This window comes from Mesoplodon mirus (assembly GCF_964341445.2).
Source record: "Mesoplodon mirus genome assembly, chromosome: 2".
NCBI lineage: Eukaryota > Metazoa > Chordata > Mammalia > Artiodactyla > Ziphiidae > Mesoplodon > Mesoplodon mirus.
The window spans coordinates 58,004,686-58,023,970 of record NC_138977.1 but is presented as its reverse complement, the minus strand read 5'-3'; the positions used below and the strand labels follow the sequence as shown (position 1 = coordinate 58,023,970).

General features: G+C 51.3%; 1 protein-coding gene across 1 annotated transcript in view; it reads right to left on the bottom strand.

Moving 5' to 3' along the window:
- The window catches only part of COL13A1 (collagen type XIII alpha 1 chain), a gene marked incomplete at its 5' end in the record, with an annotated part of 111,037 nt that overhangs the window by 83,271 nt on the left and 8,481 nt on the right, over window positions 1-19,285 (bottom strand). The window contains 5 exons of the mRNA XM_082642849.1: window positions 2,345-2,408; window positions 2,667-2,729; window positions 6,815-6,952; window positions 9,700-9,784; window positions 9,932-10,053. Of these exons, the coding sequence (XP_082498975.1) occupies window positions 2,345-2,408; window positions 2,667-2,729; window positions 6,815-6,952; window positions 9,700-9,784; window positions 9,932-10,053 (472 nt within the window). The remainder of the gene's footprint in view (window positions 1-2,344; window positions 2,409-2,666; window positions 2,730-6,814; window positions 6,953-9,699; window positions 9,785-9,931; window positions 10,054-19,285) is intronic.

Genomic DNA, 19,285 nt, shown 5'->3' with positions numbered 1-19,285 from the left:
ACATATATATGTATGCATAATATATATACATATACACATATATACATATACATACATATAATTATATATATTCCTTACAACACCTGGATGAGGCAGGTACTATTACTATTCCCATTTTATAGATGAGGAAACTGAGGCACAGAGAGGTAAAGTAATTTGTCCAAGGTCACACAGCTAGAAGTGGCAGAGCCAGGATTCGGACCCAGGCAGCTTGCCTCCAGAGTCCATGCTTGTAATCACTCGATTACACTGCTTCCATAAAAGCACAAGAGCTCCTAACACATAGTAAGTGTTAGCCAGTATTTCAGCAAGGATCATTTTCAACCAGGGCTGGCAGCTGGACATCATACATTTCCTTATATTCCTTCGGAGAAAGAGACATGCATACTTCCCTTGGTCATCTGCTTCAGTCTCACAATTCCTGTAATTAAGAAATTCTCTCTTAAATCTAGTGCAGGGATGGCCAGCAACTGTCTGCTTGAGTGCGGACTCCAGTGGATTGGTAGTGACTGACTAAAGCATTCTGTTAAGAAGCCTCTTAATTGATTAGCAATGTCTGCCATGGACAGGAGCGGTGGGGTAGTGGAGGGCCCCACCGCTCAGATGATTCCTGCTGCTGCTTAAATCTATCCTCCATGGTTGTGGTATCTAGGCACTGACCACAGTAACCAGTGTCACCCCAGAGGTGCCCCTGAAAAACACCCAGAGGGTGGCAGACAGGCACTGCAACCAGCTGCCATCTCCCTCTCCCTGCCTCTGGCTGGTGGCATTCTTCCTTTGCGGGAAGCAGAGAGAACGGGCTAGGGGGTGATTTCCACCCCGGCCAGCTTCCCATTTCCTCCTCACCCTGCCTTGCGGTTTCAGCCAGAGTTGGGTGAAGACTCAGGCCTCTTCTGCGTCAGGCTGAGAATTCAGGGAAGCTACCTGGGCTCCTCTCCCTCAGTCCACGGGAGTGGTGGCTGGGCAGGCAGGGATTGTGAGGAGAGGCTCATATCCCGCCCCCCACAAACCGATCTGCTCTGCACTGCAGAGCCCCCAGCAGTGTCAGCCCCCTCCCTGGCTGCGGAAAGTTGTGGGGTGAGGCCAGCAGAAGCTCTCAGGATGCTGCATTCCTGGTGAGGGCAGCCCTCAAGTCAGGCAGGGGCCCAGAGCTGACTTGGGTTAGCCCCGCAGCCTGGCTGTGGGAACGAGGTATATGCGGGAGGTCCCTGGAATGGGGGGAGGTGAGGACTCTTTTTGGCTTTGTCACAAAGAAGGGGAAAAGCAGCCCATTTCCAGCAGGTGGTCTGTCGAAGTTTCCTATGGCAGAGTTTATTTTGGAAGATTGATGACAGGAATTGAGATCTGACATCCAAAACATGGATGATAAATCATCCCTCCTCTTTTCAGGGAATGACAGGATTTTCCTCTCTGTAACTGAGCAGCGAGCGAGCTGGGCGGGATCGTCAGCCCAGGTTCAGTGTGCCTTTCAGGACACAGATGGAATGGAACATCGTGGTCTTATTACAACTTAGGCGGCTGTTCTTGTTGGTTCATATCAAGAGAACAGCTATGGAAATGACTTCTCCGAGGAAGGGATGATGATAGGGCTGCTTTCAGTATGCTTGAGAAAGATCTGATGTGAAGGGCTCGGCCCTTTCAACTCCGATACCCAGCTCCCCCGGCGACCTCTGGGCCTTTTGTTGGGATATCAAATGCTGTCCTCAGAAGACATGCCCCTGTTCTCTGGATCCATTACTTCGAGGAGACGGTCTCCTCGGGCTCTTCTCAGGTTCTCTGGAAATGGCTCAGCTCCCCCGCCCTGCCTCTGGCTTTAGGGTGATGCCAGGGGAAGGAGCCCGACAGGCTGCCTCTAGTTTGTGTTGTTTCCCAAGCTAACCTGCTGACATCATTCTCTTACATAAAACCCCTGCCACCACCACCAACCGCCACCTGCCCGAAGTGATTTGGCCAGATGGAGATGCCCACTCAGCGGTGCGGACACCGCATCCTCAGGAGCAGTCGACACTTAGAGCCGCTCACCGACCTGTTTACTGAAAGGGCAGGGGACTTTCAAGGACCAGAAACGACCAGAGATGATCTCTTTCTTCCTTCTAATACTCGGTGCTTCTATGACTCCACTTGCCTCTTTGGGGGACAAAGGAGCAGGCTAACAATGGGGCAAACCAGCCTTTCAGATTGCAACTGGGACGTGTTCTGCCCGGGGCACAACTACGGTCTGGCCCTGGAGGCTGCAGAGGTGGGTGGAAAGCAAAATGACGGCCGTGTCAACCTTCTGGAGGGACCTTGCAGACTTCAGTGGTGGGTGTAGGGGGCTCAATCCCCCCACCCAGGGCCCGGTTACCAGCAGGGAGCAAGGCCTTTCAGATGCGTGAGACCAGGCTTCGAGGGAGTACTTACAGGAGGTCCTGAAAGAGAGAGAGAAAATGCCAGGGTCAGTGCCAATGCCTTAAAGGCTGCTTAGAAGCAGCGTCCAAGAATTCTTCAGCTGAGGGATTTCCATCTGGTCTTCGAAGTTTGTATTTTCCTGGCCCACTGTCACCAATATAATCTCTTCCCCCTTTATTTCATCTCTGTATTTTTATCACTGGATGAGAAATCCAGAGGTCTGGGCCCCAGGTGCAGCCAGGCCGGGGCCCTAACTTCCTGAACTGTCCTTTCCACACCTCAGCTTCCGACCCCCACAAAACGGGCTCCCTGGGACCCGCTCCAGCTTGGGCACACGGTGGCTTTGCCGAACACAGGGCGCTGGGCACCAAGGCTTTTTGCCAAGGGTCAGAGTGTTACAGAACCTGGAGGCTGTGATAATCAGCATGCCCGTTGTCTTTCCACGCTCATATGAAATGCAACAGAAAACAGGCAGGAACAGCAGGGGCCAAAGGAGGTTTCTCATTGGGTTCCCCGCCTGATGTTTATCGGGCCTGTCCTGGTTTCTGTTAAGCTCTGAGTCAGGCTTTCTGCCCTCCTGGGTCCGCTGCCCACTCCCTCTTTCTCACCGCCCGCCTCTGTGCCCTGGCCCTACCCTCCCTCCAGGCTCTCTCCTTTCTTTCCTCCTCCTTGCGGCTACTCTCCCTCCTCCCTCCCACAGGCCTCAGCAAGAGCCCTGTCTCATTACGGACAACGGCCGAGAATTACAAATTCAAATGGTCAGCAAAAGGGGCAGGAGGACGGGTGGGGAGGTAAGGGAGAGAAAAAGCAGCAGCCGAAAGATAGCAAACTGAAAGGCATTTCTGCAAACATGAGTCACCAAAGCCCCAGGGCCCGTGGGATTCCCAGCTGGGCCCGGTGTGTCTGCCCAGCCCCTGGTGACCTGGCCACGTTAAGACAGCTGCTACTCCCGTCGCTTCTTTTATGCTCAGCCAATAAAGACTGCTTATGTTTCCCCTTGCTCCTCACGTTCCCAAAGCCAGCTTCCTTCTCCGCCTTCAGCTGCCTGTTTCTCCATCCTGGTCCCCTTCCAGCAGGAAACAGCCTCTTTCATGCTGGCCTCTGTCAAGCCGTCACGTTAAGGGGGAACAAAATGTTTTAAATTAAAAAAAAAAAAACAGTCAAGGGGTGTAATGCCTGGGTGAGGAGGCCCCAGGCGGGCCGGCAGTGAGGTTTCAGAACAGTGAGAGGGAGGGAGGTCGAGGGAGGAGGGGACATCTGGGACCTATTAGGCTGAGGGGCAGGGGAATGTCACCCAGAACCTGAAAATATCCCCCAAGTGCACTTGCCAGAGGGGCCAGCCCAGCTGGAAGGTCCGTGCCTCTTGGTGGGGGGGAAGTGTCCTCGTGAGAAACAGGCTGGTGGCAAAGTTCAGCCCACGGCAATTTGGGGACGGTTTAGCCACATGGAGAGCAGATGTCCTGCACCCGCCGGGCTCCCAGGGCACAGATTCTTGGTGGTGGTGGAGGTGGGGTGTCCCTGGTGACACAGCAGAACCCTGGTGATGGCCCGGCTCGCTGTTAGCAGCCTCGGCTGCACAGGTATCACCAGGTGTTGCCGGGCAGCTAACGTGAGACTTGGCACTCAGCCTAGTCCCTGAAGGGCAGTTTGCTGGGTCCTCCCAAGTGATGTAAATTCTACTGGCGATTTCAAGGGTTTTTTTTATAGCCCCATCACCATCACTGCACACACTCCTGTGGTCCTTACTACATGCCGGGCACAATTCTAAGTGTTTTCCACTCCAGAGTAGATTCTGTTATGCCTACCTTGTAGATGAGGAAACTGAGGCACAGACAGGCTGAGCTTCTCCCCCAGGGACAAGCCGCTAGTAACCAGGAGAGCTCCTGACTCTTCATCCCACTGCCTCTCTCCATGCCTCTCACTCAGAAAGCAACTCACCTCACCCCCAAATCGTCCACAGACCTGTTCCCTCTCCAGTCCTCTCCCCTGGATGCCCGCTGTGTTCAGCCTCTGGCCCCTCTCTCTGGACCCAACCCTCTCATCTCTCTTTTACGGGCCCCTTTTTCCGATGCAAAGGAATTTGGCTCTGTCAAGCTCTTCCAGGCTAGCGTTCCCCTACCTGTCACTTACACAGACTTCAGGATGTGAAAAGCCCCTGTTTGTTAGTTGATTCTGTACCTTAGGCAGGGGGAGCGGGATAGAGGAATTATCAAAAAAGACTTTTTCTATCACTAACATTTTTTCCCCTGTTAATGACAGTCCTCAAGGGTCCCCCTGGAAAATCTTTAGGCCCCTTGGAAAATCTAACTACTGCCCTGCCCCTGGCAGCTTTTATCAGACCTCTGGATTTCAGAGCGGATGCTTCACCTAGTGCTGTGTTCAAAGGCCAGCAGCTCTAAGGTGGCTGGGGAGCCGACTGTACACTCAGTCGTGCTTTGATGTCACTGGTTGGTCTCCAGTGTGGGTCACTTGGCCACGCTCAGTAACATGGCTATTAACTGACTGGTCACCCTGGCCAAGCACCAAAAGACAGAGTCACACCAAGGCATGACCAAGCACCCATTGAATGGATGGGGAAACAGAAGCCCAAGGAGGGTAGTGACCATGCAGTATCACTGCATAGATTGGTGGCAGGGATGTGACCAGAACCCAGGTCTCCTGACTCCCCATCCAGGGGTCTTCCTAACAAACTACACTGTCTCTCATGGCTGTGCAGTCGATCCTGTCACCTACCACCTCGGTGAGGCCACTGTTGCCCTTCCCAGGGATTGGCTGACCTCCTCCAAGTAAGACAGTCATGTTCCTCCTAAAGGGACACGTAGGCATGGACTCCAATAAAGAATCCCAGGTAGTGTTCTATGTCACACCTTTCTCTGAACCATCTTTAGTATGTTCATTTATTCATTCAGCAAACATTTAATGAATGCCTGCTGTGTGTCAGTCGCTGTGCTGGTCTCTGGCTCTATAAAGATGAATAAGGCACAGTCATTGCCCTCTGAGGAAGGAAAACTTCATTTTTTAAGCACCTAATATCTACCAGGCCTGATGCTCTAGTGATACAGAGATGAGTAACTCATTTCCTTCCGTTGGGAAATCAACAGTTTCCTATGTCAGAGAACTGGAGAAATTCCAGAGAAGAGAACTAAAACGAACAAAAGGATTTAAGGGAGAAAGGTTTGCTGTGTGAGGATTCACCCATTCACTCAATCAACCACATTTACTGAGTGCCTATGCCGTGCGAGACATAATGCTAAACATGGCCATTATAAGGGCACATTCAATCCTTATAACAACCACGTGGGGCTGGCGTTATCCTCATTTCACAAATGAAGAACGTGGGGCTTAGGGGTTAAGCAGCCTGCCTAAGGTGGTCTCCCTGTCTTAAATGGCAGCATCTGTTATTTTCTGTAGGCTTAATTTCCATGTAACAGAGCACAGGTTTGAACCTGGTCTCTCTTAGCCGGAAGCCTGTGCTCTCCAGACTGGAGGTCATCAAGGTCATCAGGCTGGGTGGGGCCCCTCCTCTGTCTTCCCCTCTTACCACCCTCCCCAACCCCCGTACAGAAGGCTCTGCCCTGTCCAGACCTTGGATCCAGTCCTGGTCCTGGACAGAGAAGCAGAGAACCACAGAGTGTGCCCAGGTTCTACGTCATATGAGGCGTGAACTGACCCTGCTTGACTGCTGGGCTCCCAGCAGCTGGGGTCTTAGCCCCAACCTACGCCGCCTGGTGCCTGCTGCCAGGCTGCCTGCAGCTGACCACCTGCCACTTGGCTCTGCCACGTGCCGACCCACCCATCCTGCCAGGACAGATGCTCTGTAACCCTGGCTCTCCTAGGACCTGGGTAGCTAACAACAGTGCCTGTCACACTCTGTCTGGGGGAACATGGGTTCTCAACCAGGGTCGATTTTACCCCTCAGGGAACAGCTGGCAATATCTGGAGACATTTTTGATTGTTACAACTGGGAGGCTGCTTCTGGTCTCTAGTGGGTAGAGGCCAGGGGTACTGCTAGACATCCTGCAGTGCACAGGCAGCTTCCTACAACAAAGCATTATCTGGCCCCAAATGTCAATAGTGCCAAGAGTGAGGAATCCTGCATGGACTAACAGAAGCCGTCCTGTCTCTGGACTCCCCCTGCGCCTATAGTCCTGCCTGTACTCCTAGGATGAGGCCCTGGCCTCACTCCACCCATGGTTTGCCAACTTTGGGGATCTTCTTCTATAGGTTGGCCTGTTCTGCCTCCACTCAAGACCTTGTTAGGACAAATAATAATTCATTTATTGAGCAATTATTCCGAGCCTGACACTATGCAAAGAACATTATGTACCGCCCAACAAACCAGTGAAGTAGCGACTATTATCATTCCACAGATGGAAAAGCCGACACCCAGGGAATTTAAGTATGTGTTCGTGGTCATGGAGCTCACGTGTGCCTGAGCGAGTAGCCGAACCCAGGCCTGCCACTACCGTGGCGTGCAAGCAGCCTGGCACAGCCTCCCAGGGCCATGGGGCCCCCGTGCTTGAAGGAGGCACACATGTAGGTGAAATAAGGGGGCAAACTCTGCCTTGAGGAGCGGTGAAGGAGGGAAACGCGACTAGCTCAAAAACCATGGAGAGAAATTTGTCAGGGACAAGCATGACGGCATGTTAAGGGAAACTGAACGAGATCTGAGGCAGCCTCTGCCCTTTTGAGGCGCACATCAAAGAGAACAGGAAGTCCTTCTCCCGTGCAGTCCCATGGCGGGGATACTGGCTTTACAGGGAGTCACGGCAGACCTCTGGGCAGAGCATCTGGATTCGGTGCTGCGGGAGCATGTCTCACAAATCATGCTTTGTGACCAATGCTTCCCCGTACTGAGGTTCACCACAATCCAGCTCCCATTCTACAGATGAGGAAACTGAGGCTCAGAAGGGATGTAACTCACCTATGGTTCACAGTTGGTAAGGGATCCTGAATTCTAGTCCAGTGCCCTTCCTGGAACAGCCCACCACTGGCAGAGCTTTGAGGGGTGGCAGGCTTTATAGTTCTTAGAAAAAATATACAAGTACTCAAATGGTGTCTTGTGAGGGCCGATTGTGCTCATCTCTTCCCAACTCTGTGTTCACATTGGCAGCTAGAAATTCAACCACGGTGGGAGTATTCACACCACAGAAATTGGCAAAAGCTACAAAGCAGCCTCACCCCGACCCCAAAAGCCAACTGTTAACCATTTCCCAGCACACTGAGACTCTGATCTGTCCCATGACGATGTCAGCCACAAGACATCCCCAGACCTTTCCAGCTCAGGCTGATGGAGAATAACAGGTCTCGAGAGGAGTGGGGAGCAGCTAAAATCACACACACCACACTTTCTACTCTTGCACTCGTGGCAGACACTGCTAATCGATCACAGCTAGTCTTCCCACAATGCACCTTGACAAGGCTTCACAATTTTTTCCAACATGGCCACTATCAATCAGCACAAGCTGGCACATGAGGTGAAATCTATTAGTCATCTTGGAACTAGAGCCGTCTGGGAGGTGAGACACAGGGAAACAAGTAGGCAAAGCACGAGGGTCATTTTCTGACTTATCAGGGAGGACTGGGCTAGGCTTGGGGGGCAACAGAGGTGGAGAGGCTGGGTATCCTGGACTCCCCAGCTGTACCTTATGCCAGGGGTAGGAACCAGCATTCATTGCAGCCCTCTCCCCCTGTCCCCAGCCAGTTGTCAAGACTGGCAGAGAGACTGGGGAGGTGTGAGCACAAAAGGGACAGGAGCCAGCGAGACCCCCTCCAGTGTAGTTCATGTCCTGGACCCAGGAGGTCCCCGGTGACTTACTGCTGCCACAGCTGGAGCCACCAGAGGGCAACTCGAATGGTCACCTTCCTGCAGACACCATGGAAGTTGCCTTCCCACCTGATGCGGTCTTGGGCCAGCTCCAGGGGCTCTTGGAGCCCTCTGCCCTTAGTGAACCCCTCCCTTCACCATGGAGGTTGTCCCTCTTCATGACCTTGCTCCCCATCTTATTTGGCGAGGGCCTGGGGACTGGTGGAGGCAGTGGGATGGGGGAGGCTCAGGTGCCCTGCCCTGTACTTCTGGATGTGGAGGGGGTGTCTGGGTAGCAGACTCTCTTGTCTCCCCAGCACCCACTCTCCCTTCCTCCTTCCTACAGAACCTCGATTCTATTCTAGTCTCCACCCACTCTTCACACAGCTCCATGTCTCTGGGGAAGCCAATCCCAGGCCTAGCTGGCAATGGGTGAGGGTAAGTGTCTGGGGCCAGGAACCCTCATGAAGATGGCTCTGGGGGGTCAGTCTGTGCAGGCAAAGAGGAAGGCCACAGCTGAGGACGCTGAGGGAGGGGACATCCCAGTCCAACTACCGCAGTTCCCACCACCCCAGACTCCCACATGCCCTGTGACTGGGGAAGCAGCCCCGAGGCTCCAGGAAGTGGCCATGAGGGCTGCTGGCTGGCAGGAGGCCACAGCAGAGAGCAGTGCCAGGCCCCGCAGAATGGACAACGGCTCCGACCGAAGATGGCCACCGGCCACACCTGTGTCCCCTCCCCAGCGCCACGGCAGCTGTAATCCTGGGAGGATGAGAGAGGAGGGGATGTTGTCCTGAATTAACTGAGTGGTGAGTCTGAAGGGCTGAGTATTAAACAGGAAGTGGCTGAGTTCCTCTAGGTTATTTCTCTCACCCTCAGCAGAGGCAGGGGCTCGAGAGCAAAGCTGAACGCAGTATTGGGAGGGGGAAGACAACCGCATCTTTGCACACGTGAGCTGTGTCCCCTTCATGCTCACTGCACTAGTGTTTATTATCATAAACATCTCCTCAGCCCTAGCTGCATGGGGCTGCTGTGCTGGATGCTGTGAAAGTCAGACACCATCCCTGTTCCCAGGGGCTCCTCTAGCTCAGGAGATGCCTCCCCACTCCAAGTGACACCCAGATACCTTGTCCCTCAGCCTGAGCTTCTGGCCAGCTTCTTCCTCAAGACTGGGGCCAGGAACCCCCAGAGTCAGACTGCGGCTACCCCTCTGGGTTCAGGGGCCGGACCCTGACTTCCGTCCAGATTAGAGCCGGCTTTGCTGTGGATCTTGGAGGGATACTGTCCTCTCTCCCTCTTGGCTACCACCCACCTGGCGAGCTCCTGCCTGGGGTGCCATGTGCCTGGACTGGGCTGTCTCATTGACATTCAGCCCTCGGCCCTCTCAAGGATCTTGTTTTATCTTTACTCGTTTGATCCTCAAAACAACCCTGAAAGGTTGGAGCAGGTATCAGCAGCCCCATTTTATGGGCGGGGGGCTGAGGTACAGGCAGGGGAAGTGCTACCCAGCAAACTCTGTCTCCCCCTCTGACTCCAGCCCCCGGGCAGCCCGCTCGCCTGCAAACTTGGGCCCAGTGACCACTGACTGCACTGGAAGCGGCAAGTGGTCTTAAGACACTGGACTGCCACCCTCCTCCCACCCCGCCCCCTTGCACTGGAGCCCTGAGCCGGGGCTTGCTTTCTCCCTTCGGTTGTCACATGGGTCCTGCAGGAGGACAAGCCTCCGAGGCACCGCACCTCTGACCCCAAACCTTCTTCCTGATACCGGATCTGGCCACTGCATCCGAGTTCCTGTGGCAGGCCCTGCTCGGGGCAGCTCAAACGTCACAGCTCTGCAGGTCGGGCCCCACAGGCAACTGCTGGAGGGAGAGAGGGGAGGGGTTGGCCAGGGGTCGAGACCCTGGTCAGACCCACACGGGACGTTACCCCCCAGAGGCCTGGGAGAGGCCACAGGCTTCGTAGGTCTTGTCTTTACAACCAGGCCTGGACCTCCCAAGGATGAGCTTTTGTTTTTATATTAAAGTCACAGTTATTGACAACTCATTATGAGGCTGGCATCCTGAGTCTTTTGTCTCATCATTGTCATAAACACTAATATTTATTAAGTACTCACCGACCTCCATCAAGAGCCAAGTCTGTTATACATCGTCTCACCTACTCTTCACAATAGCCCTGCAAGGTGACACTATTATTATCCACACCTAACAGATGAGGAAACTAGGCAGGGAGGTCACATTAGCAGCCCATGGTCATACAGCCGGAGCCCAGGCATGTCCTTAGCTGCAAAGCTATGCATTACCTCACTGACTAGCCACCACAACCCAGGCAGGTTCAGTGCTATTCTTGCTATTCTTGCTCCATAGGGGGCTCCTGAGGCCCAGAGTAGTTAAATAATTTGTCCAAAGTCAGACAGCTGTAAGAGGCAGAGCTGGCACTTGGAATCAGTTATACCCTAAAGCTTTCCTTTTTAACCCCTACATTTATTGCTTCCATGAAAGCAAATAAGAGTCAGCAAGACAGGTGGTAGGGCGAGAGGGCTAGACCGTTGAGAATGAAAATCTGCAATAAGTCCTTTCTAGCCCCTTTGACGACTGTGCATGGCCTCATCCATGGGCTAAGTTCAGACCACTCTCATCTCTCTTAAAGCTGGCTCCCTGAGTTCCCCCACTGAGGACTGACTGTAAACCCCACCGAGACACTGCCTGTCTGAGCAGGAACTACAGCCAGCCACACGCACACTCGGTCTCATGGCTTCGTTGTTCCTTTCTTTATTTAGAAGTAGCGGGTTAGAAACTTGACAGCTTGTACTTTTCACTTATCAAACTGCCCAGAATCATGGGAAGAGCATGAGCTTTGAAGCCAAACAGCCACAGGTTCAAATTCCAACTTCGCTACTTGCTAGCTGTGTGATCTTGGGCAAGTTGCTTAATCTCTCTGAGTTCCAGTGTCTTTTTCTGTAAAATGGGGGTAATGATAGTATCTACCTTGTTGGAATTCAAGGAGTAAAGGAGAGAATACAGGTAAAAGGTTAAACACTGCTCCCGGCTTAGAGTAAGCATACAGTAAATGATAGCTATGATAATTACTATAGTTATGAACTTGGAAAAAATGACATCCTATCCCAGAAGGCTATGACACCTTCCTCTGTTCTAAGCACAGGTACAGTTAACACAGAGAGCTCTTTCCATGTGCCAGGCACCATTCTTAGTGTTTTATGGACATGACCATATTCAGCCCATATTAAGTACAAGCCTTATAAGATGAACATCTTTGTGACCCTCATTTTACAGATGAGAAAACTGAGGCACAGAGAGGTGGTGTCTCCGGCATGGGGTCACAGCTGGCAGGGGCAGGCTGACTCCAGGGCCCAGGCCGTTAGCCTCTGTGCTGCACTGCCTCCCAGATGAGCCCCCAAAACACTGGAAACCACGAAGAACAAACAGGCAGGGGGCAGGGTAAGCTGAGATAAGCAGAGCAGGATGGATGGGGCTGGGCAAGCATCTGAATAAAACAGTACAAAGTCACCAGCTCTGAACCCGCGGGACAAATTACGTATTTTCTTGCTTCCTTGGGTCCTGACACTTCCAGGTTGGGGTCAGAATCACAAGTCCTGAGTGAGGAAATCTCGGGACAGTTCTCGCTGATGGAGAGTGCAGACCCAACTCTGCAGATTGAGGCCAAGGGCAGGCATTGTTCTCTGGCCGCCAGTTTCCTGGAGTGGCCTCCGGCACAGGGCAGAGGGGCCGGGCTGCCCGAGCACAGATGGGGGCCCAGGGAATGGGGAGAGGTTTTCTATCAAGACACCCCCTGTGTTGTCAGGGTGGAAATCAATCAGGGCTGGGGCATCCATCAGACTCTGCTGGCTCTGACCCTTATTTCGATAAGGATCTGGAACCTCACTTGAACTTGTCATCCTTGACTGAATCTCCAGGAAGCCGCGAGATCCTCCCACAAGCTCTGGAGGTACCTCCCAAGAAGAGTTACCTCCTGCCCCACCCCCACTCCTCACCTAGGGTCCTCCCCAAGAAGTCAGCAGTGTGCAAGCGATGCTCCCTTGCCACATCCAAAAGGCACACAGAGTTCTCCAGCAAAGGTCACCGCATGTACACCGCAGCTCTACACCATCTCCTTTAGGTAGCTGGCTTTGATTTACCATGACCCCAGAGTACTGTGCACGATTCTCTCCAAGCCCTCAAGATATTCAGTTAGTTATTGGTCTCATTTCTATGTGAGAAAGCCAATTCCATGTTTTTCTTCCTCGTATCTGTTAGACTATAAGATTTCTGATGGGTGCAATCATTCACTCTTTAGTCACTATTCTAAGAGAAGCTGAGGGAGATTAGATGCTGCCAACTCCAGTGCCTGTGTAATACAGGCACTGGAGTTGTACTTGTCTGTACAGCCAGACAAGTAATAAGTGAATGAAGCAGGCCAGGTGTAGTGCGATAGGGAGTGGTAGAGGCTGTGGCAAAGCACTAAAGGCTTGCTTGGGCGCCTAAAACAGAGTTACCACCTATCAGTTCCAACCAAGTACTGCCAGGTGGGGATGCAGACACACTATTGTCAGATCTTGAAAATATTTAAGAAAAGCCAATATTGGATATTTTATGCAAAATCTTCTGATTTCTAAACGTTGATACTAATTTAAAACATTTTTTTAAACTATTCAGCAAGCCAAACAAAGCTGCATTTGGTCCTTGAGCTGCTAATTCACCGTACATAGTCTCTGGGGATCTTCCAGGCCTGACGTGTTCCAATTCCACAGCCAGAATACGTGCTCAGTAGATCCTTGCTGAGGACATGAATGGGTGGATGGCTGGATCCACTGGTTATCACGGAGCTAGAAGTCTGTGAAGAAACAGTGTCCTAACAGTATTTGCAAACTGAATTTATGTTTGAGAGTTAGCTTTAACCAAGTGTGGAATTGCTTAGTTATGCCACCTTCAAGCATGTTTACGTCCCTCCCCTCTTTGCCTTCCTCCTCCTCCTGGGCATGGAAGCCCAGAACTGACGACTAGCACTGAACAAGGCCCGAGCCTTAGGGTGGCAGGTGAGTTAGAACGTTGAGTTTTACTCAGGCTTGGAGGTAAAGCAGGGTTATGTTGAGCAGTGACTGAGATTAACAATTAATGAGGTGCTTAATTGCCCTGGGTATCTATTTTTCTTAAATCTTACTTTAAAATGCACACAATTAAAAATATATACTGTGATGAATAATTAATAAATGTTAATGTTTGGTCATAATACAGAGTGTTTTAACTCAGGTCGCCAACCCCCATCGCTTGCATTACCAGCCTGAACCATCCCCCAACTCCAGCCCCGTTCCGTGGAAAAACTGTCTTCCATGAAACCGGTCCCTGGTGCCAAAAAGGTTGGGGACTGCTGTTTTAACTTATAACAGCATAATCAAGTGAAAAATTTGCTTGTCTCTGTCTCTCAATTATGTCTAAAGCAGCTGTGCTGTCTGCCCACAAGGTCATGGTTAAGGTGTGCATATGTAATTGTGGGCCAGTTAGCCCTAACGACATACATAGCCTCAGGGGCAGCAGGCTGGCAACCCGGCATGGGCCTTTTCTTCCATGCCACCTGCCTGGATGGTACCACCAAACCCTCTGAACAGGATAACAGCTAGTGTGTGCCAGACAGTAGACTGGGCATTTCCTATTCACTATTTCTAATCCTCATAACACATCTTATCTGCATGTATTCTAATTTACAGATGAAAACACCAAGGCTCACTAAGGTTAAATAGATTTTCCAAGGTCAAATAACTAAAAATGATGGAGGTGGCATTCTCTCTTGGGTCCATCAGACTGAGAAGTCCATCCTCTTTCCACACAGCACACTGCCTAAGTAAGGGCACATCCTCTCTTCCTTATACAGGACAAAGTTGTTCAGTACCCAAGATTCTTCAGGGAAGCACTGGCAGGGTTGAGATGGAAGCTCAGATGTCAGAGCCCTACTTGAAGTACCAGACTACTCTGGAATAGCAAATGCCTGGGATACGTACCCCTCACTACTCATCTATCCAGGGCCCGTGGCAGACATAACCAATCTATTTCTATGCTGCTTCTCCTACTTGTGGCAGCCACAACCAATCAATCACAGCTGGCTCCCATGAGGAAACATATTTGCCATCCTTGGCCAGGCTCTTAGCACAACTGCCAGTCAAAGAACTTTCATAAACTGAAGATGTAGAAATGCTAACCGCAGTCTGGTGGCAAGCAGAGATAGACGGAAACCACTATCTTCTGAACTGAGAGGGCCTTAAACACGTGATAGGAGAAGAGGCAGAAGGAAAAATCAAGGATGAAGTTGGGCTCTGTGGTCTTATATCCTAACCCAGACAGGCTGGGGGTCGGACCTGGTTTGCACTGCGAGTTGGGTGACCTCGTATGTCTGTGCTGAGGCTGCAGCGTACTGTGGTGAACAGGGGCCAAGGAACTGGACACGTCTGAGCTGAGAAGAGTGAAAACCCTTTGGATCTTGCATTTGGCTTTGCTTTCTAAAAAAAGTTTGGTTTGTTTTTCTGACATGTATTTATTGTTATAACAGCTCTTTAGGAACATTAAAGGACATTTCGTGAAAGAAAAGCATCAGCCCCCAGCCCCCTGCTCTCACACAACTGTTTCCATTTTCCCTTCTCCCCTCTGATCCTCCTCCCCATGCATGCCTAGGCAGGGTTGAAATTAGCGAGCACGCAATAGGGGATGCTGCTTTCTTCACTTCACATGACAGGGTAATCGCATTCCTACCCTTGTGCCGCCTTCCAAGCGACATTTTTTTTGTTTGTTTGTTTTTTTTATTTTATTTTATTTTATTTTATTTTATTTTTTTGCTTTATAACAAATTTAATCAGTTATACATATACATATGTTTCCATATCCCCTCCCATTTGCGTCTCCCTCCCACCCTCCCTATCCCACCCCTCCAGGCGGTCACAAGGCACCAAGCTGATCTCCCTGTGCTATGCGGCTGCTTCCCACTAGCTATCTACCTTACGTTTGGTAGTGTATATATGTCCATGCCGCTCTTTCACTTTGTCACAGCTTACCCTTCCCCCTCCCCATATCCTCAAGTCCATTCTCTAGTAGGTCTGTGTCTTTATTCCTGTCTTACCCCTAGGTTCTTTATGACATTTTTTTTTTCTTAAATTCCATATATATGTGTTAGCATACAGTATTTGTCTTTCTCTTTCTGACTTACTTCACTCTGTATGACAGACTCTAGGTCTATCCACCTCATTACAAATAGCTCAATTTCATTTCTTTTTATGGCTGAGTAATATTCCATTGTATATATGTGCCACATCTTCTTTATCCATTCATCCGATGATGGACACTTAGGTTGTTTCCATCTCCGGGCTATTGTAAATAGGGCTCAAGCGACATTTTTTAAATGGCTGCACAGTATAGCATGATTGGCCTAGATTTGTTGGCTCTACATCTGGAAGTCTCTGTTTTTTGTATTTTATGCTATGATGAATAACTTTGTGCCTTTAGCACCTCTCTTGTGATAAATTATTTTCTTAGGCTAAGAAAGTGAGACTACTGAGTCGACATGAAACCTTGTATGAACATCGCTCTGACTTTCTGCCCTTGCTTTTGACCTCACATGTGTATAAACTCTTGAGAGTTCTGGAGCACTGAACCCCAGCTGGGAGGTTAAGAAGGCTACTCCAGGCCACCCAGCAGAAGAGAGGCCTCGATGGAACCGATGCTTGCCTCTCAGGCTCCTCGTCCAAAGCTCCTGCACACCCATAAGCCCTCCCTGCAGGGGCGGGGGGCTGCACATGGACAAGGGGTGGGCTGCGGAGCCCACAGGAAATGGGGACACGGCATCAAGAGGTTGAAGCCTCTCTGGTGGCCACCAGTGTCCCCTCCTCATGGAAGGTCGCCTTCCGACAGGAGGCCCTACCTGACTTTTCAATTAAGAGAAGATGCTGTTTAGAGGGGGCAGGGCACCCCGGGAGCCCAGGTTGTCTTAGGTGCTGATCCGCATGAAGGAGCTCACAGCGGAGAAGCCTCTACCCACTGTACCCAGCCCCTCCACCCTACCCTCTGCAGCTGGACAGCCTGAGGCCAGGGCTTCGGTGGGGAGGGCAAGCTGTGTGAGAGCTCTGTGCAGGGAAAGGTTGGGTGGTCTCCAAAGCTCTGGTCCCTTTCTGCCCGAGGCACCGGGAAAGCACAATAAACACAGGCTGAGCAGCTTCAGCCCCAGCTCAGCCCCAGTCCCTGGCCCAGCCCCTGCCTCAGTTGCTACGAGTCCACCTTGGCTGAGAGTATCACTTCACCGTCCAGGAGGAACGTTTGTAAGTTGAGCCCAGCCAGTCCCCACCGCTCTCCCCACTCAGCCCACTGGGGGCTCCCAGGACTGGGTGGGTATGACTGCAGGCCACACTCAGCACCACCCAGGACCTCACCTCCAGCCCACTGTTCCAGCCTGGGGTTCCACAGAACTGCAGGGCCGGTGCCCACACCCAGCGCTGGAGGCCAATCCTGAGCTCACATGAGCCCAGCCTCCCCACCCAGCAAAGTCCTAGCCAGCCCACAGTCAATGGTTTCTTATGGAGCTCTTGCTTTCTGTGTCTGGCACTGTGCTAAGTTGGTGCTGGGGTTACAGAGGTGAAAAAGACAGAGTCCTGGCGTGTGACCTTGGGCAAGTCAACCTCTGAGCTTCAGTATCCTCATCTGTAAAATGGGGGTAAAGCAATACCTACCATGGGGGTGCTGTGACAATTAGGTGAGATCATATATGTGAAGCACTTAAACCAGTACCTAACATACAGTAAGAGGTATGTAAATATTAGATTCTACATTGTCATTATTCTTTCTAGTTGCAAGCAATAGACAAAAAACAAACAAGAAAACAAACAAAAACAAAAACAAAAACCAGAAATAAATGAGAAAAATCCAGGCATTGATAACTGCCCTGAAGTTAAAGTACGGTAATGTACTGGAGAGAGGCTGGAATTTGAGAAAATGAGAAAATGCTTTAGCTTAGATGGTGGAGGAAGGCCTTTCTGAGGAGGTGATACTAAGCTGGAACTTAAAAAACGAGAAGGAGCCAGTGTGAGAGGATCCAAGGGATGATTATTCCGTTCAAGCCACACAGAAAGTGCAAAGGCCCTGAGGTAGGAACAAGCTTGGGTGTCTGGGAAACAGAAAAAAGATCTTATAGCTGGGGCTGTGATATCTAATTCAGTGGCCATTAGCTACCTGTGGCCATTAAAATTAAAATAAAATTAAATTAAAATTAAATAAAATTAAAAATTCAGTTCCTCAGTCTCACTAACCACATTTCAAGTATTCAATAGCTACATATAGCTAATGGCTACTGTATTGGACAGTACAGGTATAAAATATTTTCATCACTGTAGGAAGTTCTATTAGCAGCTCTGCCCTAGAGCTTTGGGAGGAAAAAAAGAGATTGACATGAGATGAGGCAGGAAAGGCAGGCGGGGGCCAGAGCTCAAAGGATCTGGAAGGCCAGAGCAAGGAGCGTGGCGTTTGTCCGAAGTGTACTGGGAAACCCCTGAGGTGTCCAGACTTTGGACTGGGCTCGGGAAGAGCTCCCCCTGATTCTCCCACTTTTCTGAGCCTGAGGAATCCTCCAAAGCCAGAGCTGAAGGGAAACAGACATATTCACTGAGTCTGACGAATCCACAAGTTCTGAAGCATATACAGGAATGCCCCAGAAACTCCCCGGGACCTGGCATTTCCCTGGGGGATGCGTGGCTCCCTTAGGGAAGGCAGAGGTGCTGCTGGCACAGAGCCCTCACCGTCAGTTCTTTTCAAGGATTGCCTTGGCTGAAGAGAAGCCCTTTGTCCAAGGCCGCCACAGCAGGCCAGCCCCCGAGCCCAACCTGGGACAGCGCTGAAGGGCCATCCCGGCTCCAGAGCTCCCCGGGGTGGGCTGGGCCTTCCTTGAGACTACACCGCAGCTTAGCTTCTCCCTCTGCCCACTCCTGCATCCTTCCCTTCCCGTCACCCGTTTCAAAGCCAGCTTTCCAGGGCACCCAGTCTGCCTCAGCCCCTCAGCATCACAGGAGAGCAGCTGGTCCTTTTGCTCACTGGTGGGAGACAGTGGAGGAGTCAGAGCATCAAGTGGTCCCCATGATGACAGCACTAAGTCAAGCACAGCCCTGACCAGAAGGCAGCCTCCTCTGAGCGAGGGTGGCCCCCAGAAGGTCCCCAAAGTGCCCTCACATTGGACACGCCCCAAGGGGTGAGAAATCATATTCACTGAGTGCCCTCCTGTGCCACGTGGTTTACACATGTGGTCCCAGGGCCCCTCACCAGGCCTCTAGGAGCAGCACTGTAATCCTCATCCTTCTAGAAGCAAAGCCTGGGCTTTGAGAGACACCATAATGAGCCCAACTTCCCACAGCTCCCAGATGCCAGAACTGGGATGCGAACCCAGATCTTGTTGATTCTAGAATCCACTCTTTTTGCCTGTACTGCCCTGTGCAGCCAAAACTCACCGAGTTCCGAACACAGGATGTCATGCATTGAAGCACAAGTTCATGCTAAGGAACGTGGACATTTGGGTCTCATCTCGCCTTTGCTGTAGTCAAGAACCAAAGTGACACTCTCTTCTCTCAACCTCCACCTCACCTGGGGGGGCAGGTTATGGTATAGCTACAGCTACCATCTAACGTCTGTCATAGTCACCAGGCTCTACAAATACTGCTTTGATGTGCTAACAGCCCCTAATGGAGACAGTGGCTAATAAATCATTCACTGGAGCCCAGGATGGTCAATCCAAGCTACTCTCCTGACCTCTGACCTCACTCAGGAGCTGGCTGTGGGACCACAGCACATCCCAGGCACTGGGGCAGGACAACTCAGGGAAGCTGAAATCCCCTGAAGGCAGTGTACAATGGGCAAGTCCTGGAAAGAGGTCAGGAACATTGTGACTTCAGCAGATGGGAAAAAACGCCCATAAAAAAGTCACTTGGGGATGACAGTGGTGACCTGCCCTGGGGACAGGTTGAGGCAGCCTAGGAAGATGTCAGGAGACTCCAGCCATGTCAGCAGCCCCTGAACATGACACAAGACTACACAGTTGGCTTCTGAAGAAACAGGACCC